At 42.3% G+C, this 22015-nt stretch overlaps 1 protein-coding gene across 1 annotated transcript in view; it reads right to left on the reverse strand.

Annotated features, from left to right (window-relative positions):
* Positions 1-8753: 8753 nt before the first annotated feature.
* WBP2NL (WBP2 N-terminal like) overlaps positions 8754-22015 on the reverse strand; it is a 33752-nt gene continuing 20490 nt past the window's right edge. Inside the window, 6 exon segments of the mRNA XM_007975944.3 lie at positions 8754-9771; positions 13892-13930; positions 13932-13999; positions 20925-21017; positions 21217-21358; positions 21603-21711. Coding sequence (XP_007974135.3) covers positions 9397-9771; positions 13892-13930; positions 13932-13999; positions 20925-21017; positions 21217-21358; positions 21603-21711 — 826 coding nt within the window. The 3' untranslated portion in view covers positions 8754-9396.

Here is a 22015-nt window from a genome sequence, read left to right on the forward strand (position 1 = left end):
CTGGAAGAAAACATTGGGAAAACCTTCTTGACATTGGTCTTACAATAATTTTCTCAATATGACACCAAAAGCACAGACAATGAAAGAAAAAATAGACAAGTGGGATTACATCAAACTAAAAAGCTTCTGCAGAGCAGAAGAAATAATCCAAAAAATGAAAAGGCAACCTACAGAATGGGAAAATAATGTTTGGAAACTATATATCTGATAAGGGATTAATATCCAAAATATATAAGGAACTCATACAACTCAATGCTAAAAATACAAATAACTGGATTTAAAAATGGGCAAAGAACCAAAATAGATACTTCTCAAAAAAGGAAATTCAGATGGCCAATAAGCATATGAAAATGTGTTCAACATTTGTAGTCATCAGGTAAATGCAGATCAAAACCATAATGAGATATCATTTCACACCTTTCAGGCTATTATCAGAAAGATAAAATATAACAAATGTTGTCAAGGATGTGGAGAAAAGAGAACCCTTGTACACTGCTGTTAGGAATATAAATTCAGACAGCCATCATGGAAAAAGTAGGACAGTTCCCAAAAAATTAAAAATAGAATATATGGCCGGGCATGGTGGCTCATGCCTGTAATCCCAGCACTTTGGGAGGCTGAGGCGGGCGGATGACGAGGTCAAGAGATCTAGACCATCCTGGCTAACATGGTGAAACCCCATCTCTACTAAAAAAAAAATTACCTGGGTGTGGTGGCGGGCACCTGTGGTCCCAGCTACTCGGGAGGCTGAGGCAGGAGAATGGTGTGAACCCAGGAGGCGGAGCTTGCAGTGAACTGAGATCGCGCCACTGCACTCCAGCCTGGTCAACAAAGCAAGACTCGGTCTCAAAAAAAAAAAAATAGAACATATGATCAAACAATCCTACAGGATAGTAAAGGGATATCTGTATTCCCATGTTCACTGTAGCATTTTGCACAATAGTCAAGACATGGAAACAACCTAAATGTCCTTCAATGGATGAACAGATAACGAAAATATGAGTATACACACATACAAAATGGAATATTATTCAGCCTTTAAAAAAGAAAATCCTGCCATTTGTAACAAAATAGATGAAGCTGGAGGAAGTTATGTTAAACAAAATAGGCAAGACACAGAAAGAGAAATACTGCATGATCTCCCTTTTATGTCAAATCTAAAATAGTCAAACTATAAAAACAGAAAGTAGGATTGTGGATGCCAGGGGCTGGGAAGAGGGGGAAATGGAGGATGTAGGTCAAAGGGTATAAAAATGGTAACTACATACAGGTAATAGATATGTTAATTAGTTGGAATGTGATGGTCATTTCACAATGTTTCACAAAAATTCAGTTGTAAACCTTAAATATATATAATTTTTATATGTCATAAAAATTAAATTATCACAAAACAATTGAAAAGACAAAAAAGTGATTCACCAACTGTGCTTAATAGCTACATATTAATGATGGCAGCAGCAGGCCATCTGGAGCAGCTGCTGCCATCACGCTGGCTGTAACAACTAGGCATGGCCAGGGCTGCATGCTCCATGGAGAAGGCAAAAGCCAGGGATAAGCGGGAGACCCGCCCCTTCCAAGTTGAGGCAGGAGCTCCCTGGATGCTGCTGCAGCCACCCAAGCCATGGCTGCAGACCCTGGCATCCCTGCATTGTTGGGGGCCCAGGAAGGCCTCCCTTGCCCTTGCAGGCATGGAAATGCCTGTTCCTACTGCCTAGCTTCTCCCTGCCTTCTCTGATCTCAGAGCAAAGTTGGGCAGTGCTGACTCACCAGCCCCCTACCGCCTCAGCCCCCTCCAGATTTTGGGCACCAATGAGCATAGAAGGAAACCGAGGGGAGCTGAGAGCAGCTTGGCTTGGCACCTATAGCCTGGGTACCATGAATGGCAGGAGGCAGACAGATTCCTGAGTAGAAGGGGATGGGTCCCTGGTGAGGTCCCACCTGCAGGCCAGGGAGGGCTTGAAAGCTGAGGGTCAGGATGCCAGTCCCACGGACTGGAGTGAGAACTTGTGGTGCCTTTTCTGGGCCTGCCCATGGCCACATATGGACCAACTGATACGCATTTCTTCCCCTCTGAGGCCTATAAAAGCCCTGGGCTCAGCCAGAGCTAAGCAGATGTTGGGATGACCAGCTGCAGGGAGGAGCTACCCACTCCAGGACCTCCTCTCTGCTGAGAGCAGCAGACATCAGGACAACTAGCTGCAGCGAAGACCTACCCACTCCAGGGCCTCCTCTCTGCTGAGAGCTGCAGAGATGACAGGAAGACCTGCCTGCAGATAGGAGCTACCCACTCCAAGGCCTCCTCTGAGCTATTGTCACTCAATAGCTGCTCTTTGTCTTGCTCACCACACTTGTCTGTGTACCTCATTCTCATTGCTCACCCTCTACTTGTCTGTGTACCTCATTCAATAACTCTGGACCCACCAAATGAGGCTAAAAGACCTGCAACACAAACAGGGCTAAGACATGCCCCTTGCTCACCATGTTGTGGACAAAGAGAAGAAAAGAAGAGCTGCGACCCTTTGGGAAGCCCAGATCTGGGAGCTCTCCGAGTCAGGGCTGTGACTCCCTCTTTGGGGCCCTATGGTTCCTGGCATCTCCAAGTTTCTGGGCGCCACCTTTTCGTTGGTGCCAGCTGTGGAAGCTGCTTGGAGTGTGACTGGTCCAGCTGCAGCCTGGCAGAGAACTGGCACCCATGCTGGTAACTGAAGCTGACCACCCCCTGCAGCAGCTGGCACGTCTGACTGAACAACAGCCAGACCCCACACTTCCCCACATGCCCCTTGTCACTCCACGCAATCTCCCTTGGCAGGCATGGGATCCAGGCCAGTAGCATGAGCCAAGTGCAGCCTTCCAGGCCAGGTGGGTGGAATGAACCCAGTGGGCCCAAGCAAAACTTGGGCAGAGGTGCCACTTGGCCACAGAGGTTTCTGGCCAGAAAAGTGACACCCCAAAGATACCATAACATTAATAACTCAATTAATACCCTGTTTTATTATTTATAATAAATTCCAATTACTAAAAATTACACAAGTTTCTTATGTTGGCTACTAAATCACACATCTAAACTAATCAAACTGCTGATCACATCTGTATAGACCCTTTCCCTTTGACAGAACCCCTTCTTTCTAATCCATTTTGGAAGCTTCAAAAAAAGTTTATTCTTTAGCAGTCCATGGTTGTCTGCCCCACCCTCTTCAGGCTCCAGAAGACTCTCAAGGCAAAGGCCAGGAAGAATACCGTATGTTTCATTTCCTACCTGACAATGAGGTAATCTGTATAACACAAAAATTTTTTACATTATTAATTTGAATTGGGCTTCTACATTTTATACATATACATACATGATTTTCAAGCAAGCAACCAAGTGCTGGGCAAGGAAAGCCAAGTTAACATGAAGGCAAAGGCTTTCTATTACCTTTTGTGTAAACCCAAATCCTGAGATTTGGATTAGGGTAGATGCTTAAGAGATGGAGGTGATGCAGACCAACAGCACAGCTGAGAGGGCAGAATCTGGAAGTTTAAGGAAGGAATTGTGAGATTCGCAAGGATAAGGAGGGCTTTGGGGTCCTACTCCCCAGCTCTAAGGAGCAATATGGTACACAGAGTTGGATCTCTGACACCCTGGTTCTAAGCCCTACCATTCTGGGGTCCCAAGGAAACAAGCTTTTAGACTTGATGGAACTGCCAGGACTGGATAGTGGCTGTTTCAGAAGCAGTCTGATGACCAAAAGAACCTTCTCAGCATCTTGGTGCCAAATAAAATCTGGATACCTTTGCATAATCTTAGGATTTGTGAGAAGCCCACCAGCAAGGCAGATGGTGGTGGGGATCTTGGTAACAGAAACACATTTACAGAAAACAAAGACATGCAATATTTCTTGAACATATTAATCTATGGATTGAAAAATTGGCCAGGCAGCTGGGCGCGGTGGCTCACGCCTGTAATCCCAGCACTTTGGGAGGCCGAGACGGGCGGTTCACAAGGTCAGGAGATCGAGACTACGGTGAAACCCCGTCTCTACTAAAAAAAAATACAAAAAATTAGCCGGGCGCGGTTGCGGGCGCCTCTAGTCCCAGCCACTCGGGAGGCTGAGCCAGGAAAATGGCGGGAACCCGGGAGGCGGAGCTTGCAGTGAGCCGAGATGGCGCCACTGCACTCCAGCCTGGGTGACAGAGCGAGACTCCGTCTCAAAAAAAAAAAAAAAGAAAAAGAAAAATTGGCCAGGCAGAGGCCGATGCCTGCAATCCCAGCACTTTGGGAGGCCGAGGCGGGTGGATCACTTGAGGTCACGAGTTCGAGACCAGCCCGGCCAACATGGTGAAACTCTGTCTTCACTAAAAACACAAAAATTAGCCGAGCATGGTGGCAGGCACCTGTCATCCCAGCTATTCGGGAGGCTGAAGTAGGAGAATCACTTGAACCTGCAGGCCAAAGGTTGCAGTGAGCCAAGATCATGCCACTGCACTCCAGCCTGGGGGACAGAGCCAGACTATCTCAAAACAAAACAAAACAAAAAAACAAAAAGAGAAAAATCACACCAGCTAGATTTCCTCCTGATATCTCAGGGTAGCTGAGCCAGGAAGGTTCTGCTCCAGCAGGCTGGGGAGCATCCACTTACCCATGAAAAGGAGTATTTGGAGGTTCATTTTAGGGGCCAATACCAGATAGTCCAGGACTAAAAGGTCTTCTTATTTTTATCCCTTTATATTTCTAATAGGAAATGAAAGAGTAGACAACAGAGTCTAGTTTCTGTATTGCAGCTGGGGAAGAGACAGGAAGAGCGGAATCCACCAGCACAGTGAGTGAGTCAGAAAGAAAGTACTCAAAACGTCAGTGAGGAGCTGAGGAACTCACCACATGAGTGCTTTGAGCATGCAAAAGGCTCAGCTGAATTCTGACTGGATTTGTCCTAAGCAAAGCAAAAACCAGGGTCCTTTGAATATACAGGACACAAGGCTCTTCTTATAGAACAAATTCGACTGAGTCTTTGGGGAAACAACTGCATCAGACAGTGGGAGCTAACTAACAGTGGGTGTGCCACACAGCACCAGGTGGCTCCAACCTGTGGCTCCAACCTGTGGCTCCATTTGCTTCTATCCTTACAGTCACAGCCTTTGGTTGTATTGGGGCAGTTTGGTGGACCAGGTAAACAGGTACCCTTTGCACAGGAGAACACCTTTAAGAAACTCGCACCTGCTACGCTTTTCAGGTAACTGGACCTCACCTCAAATCTACCTGGTACAAGTAAAACTAAAATTAAGAGCAGAAGAGAAGTCTAGTTTGTATTTTTTTAGAATTCTAATCCCCAAATATTTGCCAGATATCAGTTACTCAGAAAACTTTCTGATATAAAAAAGGCCTCACCCATTTACCCTGTTCCCAACTTACCGTCACATTCCAGCAGACACTGAAAAGCTGAACAAGGGAAACCTTATCCCTGCTCGAGTTGGTTGAGTTTCTCCTCTCTTCCTCTCCTTGTCACTGTTGCCCACGTACTGTAGTTTGGAAGTAAGAAAAGAAGAAACCCTTAAAAATATCTCGTTATTTTCCTCTAAAAATTTTAGGGATAAAAGCACCAGATCCTATGACCCATGTCTGAGATCCAATATTGCCTGGATTCCCTGTTTGGAAACTTCAGAGAGGTTTACAATCACACTTTCCCTTTTCACTTCTTCCCCTCATGCCAGTTGCCTGGGCAAAGTGGCTGTCCTTGTGTTTTGACATTCCAGCTTCCTAGACCCGTAACTCTATCCCAGTAATTTCTGAGAGAAGCAGCAGCTACTTTCTATATATTATATCTTCAAGATGTCCCACCCTGCTTTCTGTAAATTGGACATAAAGCTCTTTTTTTTTTTGGAATGGAAGGAAGAATCATCTTTTGATTTGTCTTCATTTTTGGAAAGAGCTTTAAGGTCTAGCATACTTCTGATACCTGAAGTCCATTCTAATTATAATATCCCATAATTCCAGAAAATGTTTCTCAAAGTTTGTTCCACTGAACAAAATGTTTACTGAATATTCTAAAATCAAATAATTTTGAAAAAACTGTAAATTTTGAAAATCTCCCCTTCTTGGAGATTATGTCCATTAGTATAGTCAAAGGCTCTAAGAAATTGTAAAGATACCAGTTTTCTTGTCTTTTTCAATTATATTTAACCCAGTTACTCCATTTCACATAAAACCCATTAATATCTACCTGACTTCCTTAAGAAAGGCTGTCCTTGAAAACATGGGAGCATCTGGTTTCCTAATTTTCACAACGCAGATCAATCAATGACTCTAAGCTGTGTTAAGGAAAGCATTTAAAACTTTTTAAAAAGCTCCATATACAAAGAAGTTAATCACAAAGTTGTAATAACAAAAACCTGGAAACAAATACCTTAAAAGAGGGATTGAGAAAATACATTATGGTGTGACTGTGTCACAGAATATTATGTGGTCACTAACAATATTTACAAGCATTTCTTAAAAACCTATGAAAATGTAAAATATCTGGTGAAACACTATATAGCATGATTTCAACTACATATAAGAAATATGCATACAGGCGCAGTGGCTCATGCCTGTAATCCCAGCACTTCAGGAGACTGAGATGGGCAGATCACTTGAGGCCAGGAGTTCAACACAAGCCTGGCCAACATGGCCAGACCCCATCTCTACTAAAAATAAAAAAAATTAGCGGGGCATGGTGTTACCTGCCTGTAATCCCAGCTACTCAGGAGGCTGAGGCACGAGAATTGCCTGAACCTGGGAGGTGGAAGTTGCAGCGAGCCAAGATTGTGCCACTGCACTCCAGCCTGGGTGACAGAGCAAGACTGTCTCAAAAAAAAAAAAAAATGCATAGAAAATATATTGATTTAAACGTCTTCTGGGTCAACTGCGCACAACACCTGGCTTTTTTTTTTTTTTTTCCCTCCCTGCTAGAGACAAGGTCTTGCCATGTTGCCCAAGCTGGTCTTGAACTGGCCTCAAGTGATTCTCCCATCTTATCCTTCCAAAGTGCTGGGATTACAGGCATGTGCCACCACACCTGGCTACTAATACATTTTTAAGGCCTCCCTTTTAAGTGGCTTGATGAGCCTACAATAAGATAAGGAAAGGCCAATGAAATTAGGAACTTTGCCTACCTTGCCAGTGTGGAAGAATGGTGAGCTCTGAAGGGGCTAAAAACCTTGAAACAGTCTAGAATAGTGGTCCTCAGCAGGGATGGTACTGCCCCCCAGGGAGCAATTAGGAAATAAGTGGGAGCATTTTTGGTTATCACAGTTAGAGGCCATTATTGGCATTTAATGGGTGAGGAGTCGAAGATCAGAGACATCCTGAAAGGTACAGGGCAGTACCTTAATTGTCCTATGTCTCCTGACTTTCAAATGGCTCTCCAGTCAGTGATGTAGGTGAAGCACGTTTATAATCATTTGAGCCTAGAGCCTAACTCTGTTTTATATTACTTTAATATATACAGAAATTTTCAGGAATTCCACCACTGTGTAAATCAAGGGAAGACTAAACTTTGTTTTATTTGGAAAATTTTCAAAGGTTGTTCACCATTTTGGAGAACAATATTGCCAGTAGCAATGGTATTCAAGTCACCAAAGCAACATATTCATATCAGTTAGCATTTCTAGTCTTTATACCTATGGCGACTATGTATATGGGAGTGAACCCTTGATTACTTCAGTATGTCTTCTAGTGTGGTAGAATCTGAGCATTTATGTATTAAAACACTTAAAATTTTACTACAAACTCCTTTTATTTCCTCTATCACATTTATGGCATATTAATTTTGGTTGAAATGGTGTGGAATCATATGCAATTATCTACAAACTTCATTGAAGTGCAGACATTACAAAATATTTGTTATAAATATACAAATATAAACATTTGTTATAAAATATAAATATTTGTTATAAAATGGGGCATTCAGTCTGATGAGGCTGAAAATCACTATAGTATATGCTCCCTACAACTTGCTTTTCTCCTTATCAAGTCTTAGAAATTTCCGCATACGTAGTATGGGCATACCATAATCTATTCATATATTTCCTATTAATGGACATACAGGTTATTTCTAATTTTGTGCTATTAGAAACAATGAATATAATGAAATCTTCCCACATGCACTTTTGTGCACACGTGCAAGTATTTCTCAGAGGTAGATTTTAAGATGTGAAAGTGCCAGATCAAGAGTTTTAATATCTGTAAATCTTTGGAGATAAAAATGTTTTCTCAAGTTGCATTTCCCTAACACTAGTCAAGCTGAACATCTTTTCAAACATTTTTTGGCCATGCTATTGTCTTGTTTGTTTGGCAATTCATATTTCTGTCATTTTGGGGAGGATTTATAGTTATTCACATATTCTAAGTTAATATATATGTTGGAAATCACTTTCTCCTATTCTGTTGCCTCTCTTTTAACTTTTATCATAGAGAAGTTTTAAATTTTGATATAGTCAAATTTATGATTTTATTTGTTTCTGACCTCCTCAAAAGGCTTTCTCTACCTCTAGACATAGTTTTCAACAGGTGTATAATACTCCATTTTATGGATGTACCACAATTTATAATACTATTGAAAATTCAGCTTTTTCAAACAACTAAGTGTTCAACATGATGTTTTCGTTTGTTTTTGGTTTTTTTTTGAGACGGAGTCTGGCTCTGTCGCCCAGGCTGGAGTGCAGTGGCTGGATCTCAGCTCACTGCACGGGGTTTCACCACGTTGTTTTTAGCACGCATCTTAGTGCCTAGCAAACGGAGCATAATAAATGTTTCTTGAATGAGAATGGGAAGACAGGAACCTTGAATGCGAGTGTGGAAAAAAGTTATGCTTAAAAATGCAACCCAGGCCGGGCATGGTGGCTCAAGCCTGTAATCCCAGCACTTTGGGAGGCCGAGACAGGTGGATCACGAGGTCAGGAGAGCGAGACCATCCTGGCTAACCCGCTGAAAACCGGTCTCTACTAAAAAATACAAAAAACTAGCCGGGCGAGGTGGCGGGCGTCTGTAGTCCCAGCTACTCGGGAGGCTGAGGCAGGAGAATGGTGTAAACCCAAGAGGCAGAGCTTGCAGTGAGCTGAGATCTGGCCACTGCACTCCAGCCTGGGTGACAGAGCGAGACTCCGTCTCAAAAAAAATAAATAAATAAAAATAAAATGCAACCCAATGTCAACCAAATTACTGGGGAATTAGCCCTACAACAGTACTCTTCCTTTAGCCAGCTACTCAAGAGTTGATTCTGCTTCTAAAATCTAGGCGCAGAAATAAAGCTTCATCTTCCCCCATAAGATTGCCATTCCAAAGGGTGGAACAACTACCTGCGAGAAGCCTGTGATCACATACCTGAGTCCTCCTCCTTATCCTGACTTCAATTTTAGGGTACCTCTTTGCTTGATGAGTCTTCAAGGTTTACATCTTAGAAGGTTAAGAATGGACCTAAGAAGAGGAGGCAGAGGGAAGAGAAGCCTCGTTTTCAGGAGCCTGGGCTGCTGCAGATTCGTGAGGCCTGGCTCCAGATCCAGCAGGTGAGGCTCTGTATCCCGCAGGCAGGCCTTCATTTCCTGCAGGTGGGGCTTCATAGCCAAGAGGTGGAGCTCCATATCCTGCAGGTGAGGCTCTGTATCCCACAGGCGGGCCTTCATTTCCTGCAGGTTGGGCTCCATATCCTGCAGGTGGGGCCCCATATCCGGGAGGTGGGGCTCCATATCCTGCAGGTGGGGCTCCATATCCGGGAGGTGGGGCTCCATATCCTGCAGGTGCGGCTCCATAGGCAATAACTGGGAATTATAATGAGAAGGAAAAAAATTCAGTTACCTTGAAGTCAAGGAATATGTGAAAAGGAAGAACTTAAAAAATAATGCTGAAGCAAACTGACGCAAGAAGAGAAGTCAGGCAGAATAATGCTAAAGTGATTTCCTCCAGCTATCACCAATTGAAGGCATATCACTTCCTGTTGTGCAGGGATTCAAATCAACATGAAAACAACCCTATGAATAGATTGGTGCATTACTTATACTTGTGCACAGATATGTGTTTTACTTAATAAAGTTTGATGATGAAAAAAAGTAATACATGCTTAATGAGGACTATCCGTTTGGAAAATAGAGAAAAGAGGAGTGGAAAAAAGTCATCTATAATTCTACCACTAAACACTTAATATTTTGGTGTATTTCTTTGTAGAATCTCTGTGAATATTCTTTATATAATCATGATCATATCAGCCATATTATTTTTATTTATTTTTTTTTGAGACGGAGTCTCGCTCTGTCACCCAGGCTGGAGTGCAGTGGCGCCATCTTGGCTCACTGCAAGCTTCGCCTCCCAGGTTCACGCCATTTCTCCTGTCTCAGTGTCCCAAGTAGCTAGAACTACAGACGCCCGCCACCATGCCCAGCTAAATTTTTTTGTATTTTTAGTAGAGATGGGGTTTCACCATGTTAGCCAGGATGGTCTCGATCTCCTGACCTCATGATCCGCCCGCCTCGGCCTCCCAAAGTGCTGGGATTATAGGCCAGTCACATGATTTTTAAAATCTGGCTCTTTTACTTAATATTATAAGAAATGTTATACTGTTAATTTACTTCATAAATTCAAAGCTGGATAATATTTCATCATATGGATAGATGATACTTTTTGTTGTTTCTGACTTTCCAATTAACCTTACAATAAACACGAGTTTTACTTACTACCTTGGGTTACATTCCCCAAAGTGATTTAACTGGATAAAGTGAATGGACAGCTGTAAAATTATTTTGCTTTAATCCAAAATTTATTACAAAACTATTGTAATCAAGACAGTGTGTTACTGGCACGAGGACAGACTTAGAGACCAATGGAATAAATTAAGAGTCCAGAAATAAACCCAAGCATCTATGAACAGCTGATTTTTGACAGAATGCCAAGACCATTCAATGAGAAAAAAATAAGTCTCTTCAAAAAATGATTCTGGGACAACTGGATATCTGCATATAAAAGAATGAGGTTCCTCCCTAACTTCACTCTACAGACAAAAACTAACTTGTAATGAATTAATGGCCTTAATATAAGACAGAGGTGGCCAATCTTTTGGCTTCCCTGGGCCACATTGATGGAAAAATTGTCTTGGGCCACATATAAAATATACTAGTACTAACGATAGCTGATGAGCTATTTAAAAAAATCTCGTAACATTTTAAGAAAGTTTATGAATTTGTGTTGGGCTGCATTCAAAGCCATCCTGGGCCATGGGTTGGACAAGCTTGATATAAGAGCTAAAACTATAAAATCCTTAGAAGAAAACAGGGATTAAATCTTCATGACATTGGATTTGGCAATGAATTCTTAAATTTTACATCAAAAGCATGAGCAACAAGAGAAAAAAAGAGAAATTTGATAAAAATTAAAAACCTTTGTGCATTAAAAGCCATTTTTGCCTGGGCACAGTGGTTTACATCTGTAACCCACTGGCCGAGGCAGGCAGATCATTTGAGTTCAGGAGTTCTAGATGAGCCTGAACAACATGGTGAAACTCCATCTCTACTAAAAATACAAAGATTAGCTGTGGATGGTGGCGCACACCTGCAGTCCCAGCTATTCAGGAGGCTGAGGCACAGGAATCACTTAAACCCGGGATGCAGAGGTTGCAGTGAGCCAAGATGGTGCCACTGCACTCCAACCTGGGTGACAGAGGAAGACTCTGTCTCAAAAAAAAAAAAAAAAAAAAAAAAGGCATTATCAAGAATGTGAAAGAAAACCTAAAAATATTTGCAAATAATATATCTGACAAGGATTTCATATCCAGACTATATAAAGAATGCTTACAACTCAACAACAAAAAGACAAGCAATCCGATTTAAATAAAAAAAAAAAAAACGCAAAAGACTTGAACAGACAGTTCTCCAATGAAGGTATACAAAAAGCCAAAAAGCACGTAAAAAGATGTTCAACATAATTAGTCATTAAGGAAGTGCAAATTAAAACCACAATGAGATACCACTTCATACCCACTAGGACGGCTTTTATATATATATATATATATATTTTTTTTTTTTTTTTTGAAAAAGGAAGGTAAGTGTTGCTGAGGATGTGTAGAAATAGGAACACTTACATTTACATAGGAATGTAAAATAGCGCAGCACTGGAAAATAGTTGGTGGTTCCTCAAAAAGTTAGAGAATTAACATATGACCCAGAAATTCCACTCCAAAATGTATATCCAGGAGAAATGAAAACATATGTTTACGTAGAAACTTATATACAAATGCTTATAGCAGCTATTATTCATAATAACCAAAAGGTAGAAACAAGACAAATGTCCATTAATGGATGAATGAATACACAAATTGTGGCATATATGTACAATGGAATATTATTCAGCCACGAAAAGAAATGAAGTATTGCTACATGCTACAACTTGGAGGAACCTCAAAAACATTATCCAGAGTGAGATAAGTCAAACACAAAAGATCATATATTGTATGATTTCTTTTATGTGATATATTCAGAATAGGTGAATCAATAAAGACAGAAAGCAGATTAGAGGATACCAGGAGATCAGGGAGGAGACAATGGGGGAGTAACTTCTTAGTGGGTATGGGGTGATAAAACGTTCTGAAACTGGACCAGGTGCTGTGGCCTACACCTGTGATCCCAGCACTTTGGGAAGCCAGGGCAGTAGACTTGCTTGAGCCCAGGAGTGTGAGACCAGCCTGAGCAACACAGTGAGACCTTGTCTCTACAAAAAAAATTTTTTTAAAAGGCTGGCAGGGATGGCTCATGCCTGTAATCCCAGCACCTCAGGAGGCCAAGGTGAGTGGATGGCTTGAGCCCAGGAGTTCCAGACCAGCCTGGGCAACATAGGAAGATTCCCATCTCTACAAAAACACATAAAAATTAGCTGAGCACAGTGGATTGCGCCTGTGGTCCTAGCCTACTCTGGCTGGGGGTCACTGAGGTAAGAGGATCGCTTGAGCCCAGGAGGTCGAGGCTGCAAGGGGCCATGATAGCACCACTGCACTACAGCCTGGGTGACAAAGCAAGACCCTCTCAAAAACAAACAAACAAACAAACAAAAAAATACCACCTTTTGAAACTAGAGAGAGCTGATGGATGTATAATATTGTGAATACATCAAATACTGCTAAATTTTACACTAAATACCACTGAATTGTACACATTAACATGTTAATTATATGTTATGTGAATTTCACCTCAATTGAAAAAATGTTAAACCCTAGCAACACGTACTTTAGATTCTGAATATTAGATTATAATAACCTTTAAAAACCAAGGTAACTATTAAGGTTATAAATAAGTAGCCTTTAAGTTACATACAAAACTAAAGGCCCATGGACATGCATATCAAGTTCCAAGGAGAACTCAAGAAAAGTCCCATATTTTTAGGGGGTTGGCAGCATTAGGAGACCCTTGGTGGCCCACCAGTAGGCAGTGGACCATGTTTGAGAGTTACTTCCCAGAAACCCCATTCAGTCGCAGTGGACTTCAACAGCACAACTGTTAAAGGGCCCAGGGCTTGAGTCCTCAGTGAGGTTAAAGAGTGTGGCACAGGTATGATGACTGTGCTATGTGAAATGGAAACAAGGAAGTGGGCAAGAGCATATATTTTCTGCTCAGGCTATAAACAGGAAGTGACCCTTCCCACTAACAGGCGTTGCCCAAGTATGTTCCAGGTTTGTACATATCATTAAAAGTAAGCCTGAAACCAAAGCCCAGTCACTTGCTGACTTTGCCACTGGGTTTCAATCTGAAAACAAAGTCACAGACGTAACCATTTTCCAAGCCCCTAAACCTCTGCTGCTGCTCCTGCAGGAGAGCTGGAGGCAAGCCTGCAATAGACAGATCTTTGAGCCTCCGGCATAATTTTCCACCTTCCAGGAAGAACCTCTCTGCCATACCTTACCTGAACAAGGCATCTGTGGAGTGCATATATTCCCTTCCCCAGTAATTACATAAATTCTCATAGAGCTGAACCAGTCATTTAAGGTTCTAAGTGGAAATCCTCGGGCAGCTGGAAAGACAAATTTGGCAAAATAGGAACTCTTTTAATTAAGTCAGAAGTATAGCAGATATCAACTGAACAATTAACAGAGTATTTAATCACCACCTTACATGTGTTTCCAACAATGTTCTTGAGATACAAGATAAAAAAGAAACATGGGCTGAGTGCAGGGGCTCACACCTGTAATCCCAACACTTCAGGAGGCCAAGATGGGAGGACTGCTTGAGCCCAGGAGTTCAAGACCAGCCTGGGAAACATGGCAAGACCCTATCTCTACAAAAATTTATTTAAAAATTAGCCAGGCGTGGTGGTACATACCTGTCATCCCAGCTACTCACGAAGCTGAGGCAGGAGGATTGCTTGAGCCTGGAAGTTTGAGGCCGCAGTGAGCCTTATTTGTCCCACTGCACTGGAGCCTCCAGCCTGGGCGACAGAGTAAGACCTTGTCTCAAAAAAAAAAAAAAAAAAAAAAAAAAAGAACTATGACCCTTGTCCTGAATGGCATGCTTCTTAAGAGCAGAGATTGTGTCTCATTTGCCTGTGCTTATTCCAGGCCTAGCATAGCACCTAATCATAATAGATACTCAGAAAAAACTTCTAAGGATTCTACCAAGTTGGTAAGATATGTCCATTAAAGACCAATGTAAGGCAGTGTGGTACAGAACAGTTTTGTCTTGTCTCCCCTCTGCATCTCTCTCATAAGAACACTTGTGATGGCATTTAGGGGCCACCGAAATAATCTACAGAAATCTTGTCATCTCAAGATCCTTAAATTAATTACATCTACAAACACCCTTTTTACAAACAAGGTAACATTCACAGGTTCTGAGGATTGGGATGGGGATATATCTGTGTGTCCATTAGCAGTCTACTACACTGAGTTCTGCCTATGGCATGTAATCAGACGTAATGTACAGTTTCCAGACCTGGCCCATAAAAATTTCCCAGGGGAGATCTTTATTCCCTTCTCTGTTGGCTGTACAAAGAGGCCATGGGAGCCATGGGTTAAAGATCGCAAGGACTGGCCGGGCCTGGCCCATAAAAATTTCCCAGGGGAGATCTTTATTCCCTTCTCTGTTGGCTGTACAAAGAGGCCATGGGAGCCATGGGTTAAAGATCGCAAGGACTGGCCGGGCGCGGTGGCTCAAGCCTGTAATCCCAGCACTTTGGGAGGCCGAGACGGGCGGATCACGAGGTCAGGAGATCGAGACCATCCTGGCTAACACAGTGAAACCCCGTCTCTACTTAAAAAAAAAAAAAAAATACAAAAAACTAGCCGGGCGAGGTGGCGGGCACCTGTAGTCCCAGCTACTCGGGAGGCTGGGGCAGAATGGCGTAAACCCGGGAGCTGGAACTTGCAGTGAGCTGAGATCCGGCCACTGCACTCCAGTCTGGGCGACAGAGCGAGACTCTGTATCAAAAAAAAAAAAAAAAAAAAAAAGATCACAAGGACTGGCCAGGTGTGCTGGCTCACGCCTGTGATTCCAGCACTCTAGGAGGCTGAGGTGGGTGTATCGCCTGAGGTCAGGAGTTCGAGACCAGCCTGACCAACATGGTGAAACCCTGTCTCTACTAAAAATACAAAAAATAGCTGGGTGTGGTGGCAGATGCCTGTAATCCCAGCTACTTGGGAGGCTGAGGCAGCAGAATCACTTGAACCTGTGGAGGTTGCAGTGAGCCGAGATCACACCATTGCACTTCAGCCTGGGCAATAAGAGTGAAACTCTGTCTCAAAAGAAAAAAAAAAAAAAGATAGCAAGGACCCTATTACCCTAGATCATCCCTGAATAACTATGTGGAACAGAGCCTCCTCTTGCCCCTGCTGATTGGTCTTTATATAAGCAGTAATATCTACTGTCTTAAGCATTGATAATTTGGAGTTTATCTGTTTCAGCGGCTAGAATTATTCTAATTCACTATAAATCTAAAGTTGCCCTTCTTCCCTTATCACCCTCCTTGAGGACCCTCTGTGTCCTTTATAGTAATTCCAACAGTAAGTATTTTATTCACTTACAAGTTTGCTTTTTATATGACTCTAACTAGACTATAAGTTTATAAAGACTACGTGTGTCTTATTCACTGCTGTGTTCCCAGCTGTCTCACAATTGGGAATTTGGTTCACAATAGGTACTCAACATACATGTGTTAAAAACATAAATCAAGAGCCCTAACATATCAACTCTGCGAGGGAAAGGGAATCTTTCCTGGTCAAAGAATCAGATCATAAAGATGATTAATAGTTATCTCTAAGGGCCTCAAGGACATTTATCTCACAAGCCCTGGCTCTTGTGGGGGCGGGGGGTGGGGTGGGGAGGAAGTTCCCTACATCTAAGCCATGATATAATCAGAAGACCCAGGCCGGGCATGCTGGCTCATGCCTGTAATCCCAGCACTTTGGGAGGCCGAGGTGGGTGGATCACAAAGTCAGGAGTTCAAGACCAGCCTGACCAATATAGCGAATCCCTGTCTCTACTAAAACTACAAAAATTAGCTGGGCATGGTGGTGTGCGCCTGTAGTCCCAGCTACTCAGGAGGCTGAGGCAGGAGAATGGCTTCAACCCAGGAGGCAGAGGTTGCAGTGAGCCAAGATCGCCCCACTGCACTCCAGCCTGGGTGACAGAGCGAGACTCTTATCTCAAAAAAAAAAAAAAGACCCAGAGCAGTTCCAGACATTGGGCAAGTTCACGTAAGTTGCCTAAACCCTTTTCAAGTGGCTATGCAACTGCTGAGACGCTGAACCTTCTTGGCTAGCTTTGCAGGCCAAGAAGTAGATCTTAATGAGAGTACAGAGAACCTCAAAAGTTGCCTGACCCTTAGCCCATAATCCTAAAAAAGAAGCCCTCTTCAGTACTATGAGGCCAAAAGTAAGAGTGAATTCAACACTCAGTATGCAATTGTCCTGAGTTCCCCAGATGTCTGTAGCAAAGAAGTACTAGACTTCCAAGTGTCCCCTATCTCTGGATTTCCCACTGTCTCTGGATTTCCCACAGCTGTACTCGTCTGTCTGCCAGGATAACCTGCAATCCAGTTTCAGGCTTCCAGATGCTGTCTGCACTCTGCACTACCAAACAGCTGTGGGTTAGGTACAGCTTGTGAACTTCTTGGCCTCCTTATCTTTGCACTGTATCATCAAAGGTAACTAAAAATTTTTCTTACTTCTTAACTTCCCAGAATATGGCTCTTCCAGTACCTCTCTTCTCCAGCATTTCACTGAAATCTCTCTTGCTACCATCAACAAACTCTAATTACCACATGCAATGCACACTTTTCAGTCCTCATTTTACCAAACATCTCTAGAGCAGCTGATATGGATGACCATCCCATGTCTCATAACTTTCTCCTCCATTGACTTTTGGTATATTAAACTCACTTGATTCTCCTCATTTATCACAGTCAGCCCCTTCTCAATCTTTGCAGATCGCTAATTCCCTTCCCTTCCCTTCCCTTAAATGTTAAGAACCATTGGAACTCTATCCTCAAATCACTGAGGAAGCCCATCACTCACATGGCCCCAGAGACAACCTGTGTGCTGAAGATTTCCAAATCAGTCTCTAGACACAGCTCATCTTTGGAGCTCCAAGCTGCATGTCAAGTGGCCTCCTAATGTAACTCACACTTAATATGGTGTAGGGGTCAAGAGTATAGGCTCAAAAGGACACAACATCACTTATGTAGTATTTCTGCCAAAATGTATGACCTGAATATAATCATGAAGAAACAGAAAAACTCAAATTAAGGGATATTCCACAAAACAATAAGTCTATATTCTTTTAAAAATGTCAATGTTGGTCGGGCACAGTGGCTCACACCTGTAATCCCAGCACTTTGGGAGGCCAAGGCGGGCAGATTACGAGGTCAGGAGATTAAGACCATCCTGGCCAACATGATGAAACCCCGTCTCTACTAAAAATACAAAAATCAGCCAGGTGTGCTGGCGTGCGCCTGTAGTCCCAGTTACTCAGGAAGCTGAGACAGAAGAATCGCTCGAACCCGGGAGATGGAGGTTGCAGTGAGCCGAGATCATGCCACTGCACTCCAGCCTGGGTGACAGAGTGAGACTCTGTCTCAAAAAAAAAAAAAAAAAAGAAAAAAGAAAAAGTCAATGTCATGAAAGACAAAGAAAGGCTGAGTTCCAGATTAAAGCACATAAAAGAAATAGGACAACTAAATTCAATGTGTGATTCAGAATTAGATCCTGGATTGGGGAAAAAAAGTGCTATTAGAATGAGGAACAGTAACAGGACAATCATTTGAATTTGAATATAAACTATATATATAGATAGATAGATAGATAGATACATTTTTTTTTTTTTTTTTGAGACTGAGTTTTGCTCTTGTCACCCAGGCTGGAGTGCAGTGGCATGATCTTGGCTCACTACAACCTCCGCCTCCCAGGTTCAAGTGATTCTCATACCACAGTCTCCCAAGTAGCTGGAACTACAAGCACACACCACCATGCCTGGCTAATTTTTGTATTTTTGTAGAGACCGGGTTTCACCATGTTAGCCAGGCTGGTCTCAAACTCCTGACCTCAAGTGGTCCGCCCACCTTGGCCTCCCAAAGTGCTGGGATTGCAGGCATGAGCCACTGCACCCGGCTGAATATAAACTACATATTAAATAACAGTATTCTGTCAATGTTAAATTTTCTGAATTTGATAAGTACACTGAGGTTAGATAAAATGATGCCCTCATTCTTAGGAGATACACACTTAAATATTTAGGAATGAAGGAAATAATCTTTGTGACTTACTCCCAAATAGTTCAGCAAGAACAAAAGCAAAAAAAGAATAATAAAGAGCAATAAAGAATAATAAAGGGAAAATGCTGATAACGGGCAAATCTAGATGAGGGAAGTTGATCGTAATATTCTTGCAACTTTTCCATAGATCTGATTTTTTTTTACCAATAAAAGACTTAAAAAGAGAAAGTAGGTTTAAGAGTTCAAATCCCAGCTACATCACTTGCTAACTATATAGCCTTGGGAAATTATATACCACCACTGACTCAGTTTCCCCAGCTATAAACTGGCGATAATAATAGTACCTACATCATAAGGTTTTGGCAAGGATTAAAAAAATTGACAAATGTAAAGGGCTTTGAACACTGCCCAGTATACAGTAAACATTTCAATATATGTTAGTCAGTGTTTCAGTGTTATGTCTAAAATTGAACTCATTTCTTCTTCAACTTAGACTGTCTCTTATATTCTTTTTTTTTTTGAGACAGAGTCTTACTCTGTTGCCCAGGCTGGAGTGCAGTGGCACGAACTCAGCTCACTGCAACCTCCACCCCCCTGGGTTCAAGCACTCCTCCTGCCTCAGCCTTCCAAGTAGCTGGGACTACAGGTGTGCACGACCACGCCGGGTTAACTTTTGTATTTTCAGTAGAGACGGGGTTTCACCATGTTGCCTGGGCTGAGCTCAAACTCTTGAACTCAGGTAATCCGCCAGCCTCGGCCTCCCAAAGTGCTGGGATTACAAGCATGAGCCACCATACCCAGCCTGTCTCTTATATTCTTGAACACGGTTTATAGCATCCCAATCCACTAAGTCTTCTAAGCTAGAAAGTTTACTCCATCCTTCTGTGTGTCCCCAACACTTTGTCCATGCCTTTATTACAGCATATTCTATGAGACACAATAGTGGATCTGCATATGTCTGTCTCTACTAGAGCATGTTTGTCTCAACTAGATTGAAGTTGGGGGTGGGTGGCAGGGAGAAAAGGAAGAGCATTCCAGACACAAAAAATAGCATGAAAGTTCAGAGATGAGAGAAAATAAAGCACAAAGAAGTCCAGTTTGATTGGAATATAAAAGGTAAGAGAGTGAGGGGCATGAAGTGAGACTAGATTAAATAAAAATATATAATAGCAGGGCACGGTGGCTCACACTTGTAATCCCAACACTTTGGGAGGCCAAGGCAAGTGGATCACCTGAGGTCAGGAGTTCAAGACCAGCCTGGCCAACATGGTGAAACCCCACCTCTACTAAAAATATAAAAATTAGCTGGGCGTGGTGTCGGACACCTGTAATCCCAGCTACTCAGGAGGCTGAGGCAGGAGAATCGCTTGAACCCAGGAGGCAGAGGTTGCAGTGAGCCAAGATCGCGCCATTGCACTCCAGCCTGGGTGACAAAGCAAGATTCTGTCTTCAAAAAAAAAAAAAAAAATATATATATATATATATATATATATGATTTTAAAAAATTATATTTAGTCAAAGTTTGAAAGAGTTCTGTGGTACATCCATTAGATCAGTGCTGTAAGTCTTGACAGTACCTCTACTCCCCTCTCATGTAAGATGGGGACTAAACCTGAGAAAAACAAAGGCAAGTCCGGAGAGAAGAAAAAAATTAAAAGCCACACCAAAGGAAGAATAACTAAGGGCTGCCTGACCCAAGGAAGAGACGCTCAGTGGATATCTGAGATCAGTGTTTAAATGGACAAAAGACTATCAGGTATAATCAGTCACTTGGGTGTCTGGCTGTAAGCTCCTACTAGATTGCAAGGTCCTTCAGGACAGGAAGGGACTGAATAATCTTTGTGTTCCTACCCTGTAACATGGTACTTGACAATTGTAGCTAGGCCCAGGAAATGCCTGCTGAATATGTATGCAAATACCAACTGCCTGGCCACAGAGGCCAGCAAATCTTGGCTTAGTAAAAGTCCTGCTTTAATTCCACAAGCCTTAAAACCCCCAAAGTGGGCTGGGCATGGTGGCTCATACCTGTAACCCCAGCACTTTGGGAGGCTGAGGCAGAAGGATCATTTGAGTTCAGGAGTTCGAGACCAGCCTGGGCAACATGGTGAAACCCCGACTTACAAAAAATACAAAAATCCCTGTCTCAAAAACAACAAAACAGCAACAACAAAAACAAAAAACCCAAACAAACAAAAAACCCAAAGTGCTTAATATCTTTATCAGCATCACTTACCAGAAGAGGCAGCTTTCACCATCAACTGGGCAAATTCAATGGCACCTCCATTTCTGAAGACTAATTTAAAAGTAGCTTGTCCTTCCCAGCCACCTGGGGGAAGAAATGGCACACACTCACTAAGAAACTGGCATAGCTGACAACAGAAAGATTGCCACAAACACCAAGGGAAACACTACCTGACAAAGCAGAGCAGCTTTTGTTTGAATTTCAACATGAGCCAAGTTTGAATCTTAAACTTTCTAGAAGATTTTGAGGGAAAAAAAATACACACTTCTGAGGGAACACTTACCATATGGAGCTGCCTGAATAGTTCCCTTAATGAAGTTTGCAGCAAATACTGGTTGTTCAACGGTGAGGTTCGTTATCAGATCAAATGGCATCATAAAAGACAGCATGGGATCATTGATGGAGCGCGAAGTTATGAAAATCACCTATGCAAGGACAGAAACTTTGGAAAAGGAATGCAAAATTCGTCCATGGATTGAGACTTACAAGAGCAAGGTGCATTCTGGTCTGACTGAGAAACATCATATTTTCTTCCATCACCCTTCAATGTGGAAAATCCCAAAGTGCACATGTTTAAAAACACTTCAAAAGTCAATGTTTAACTTTTCTTCATTTTAAGGAAAACAAATGTAGAGTTAATCAGCAGATTAAAGCAGAAGTAGAAATTACCCGGTATGAAGTGAGAAACAATGTTCCTGTCTTTGTACCACTAAAGACATTGGAGCCTTCTGATTGCTGTGGGAAGGAGAGCTCCACATTCGGAGACTGCTTCAAGAGACTGTAGAAAACGAGGAACAGACAGCACACAATAAAGAATGTATATAAAATGACACACATAGAGTTCTTAACGCAGTTTTTTTCCCCAGAGTAAGCAATCAATAAACATTAGCTTCTGCTACTGCTATTATTACTACTATTACTATTTTATTGAAATAAAAAGGAATTCAAATGATCTTATTCTCTGACAATTTACTCTTATTCTTCTCCCTCTTCATCACTGGATTCTTTTTCTTGTCAAATCTACTCCTATTCTCAATGTGTGTTCATTAATTCTTATACTTCTTGTGTGGTAAGCGTAAAGC

This window comes from Chlorocebus sabaeus, chromosome 19, assembly GCF_047675955.1.
Source record: "Chlorocebus sabaeus isolate Y175 chromosome 19, mChlSab1.0.hap1, whole genome shotgun sequence".
NCBI classification, from domain to species: Eukaryota; Metazoa; Chordata; class Mammalia; order Primates; family Cercopithecidae; genus Chlorocebus; species Chlorocebus sabaeus.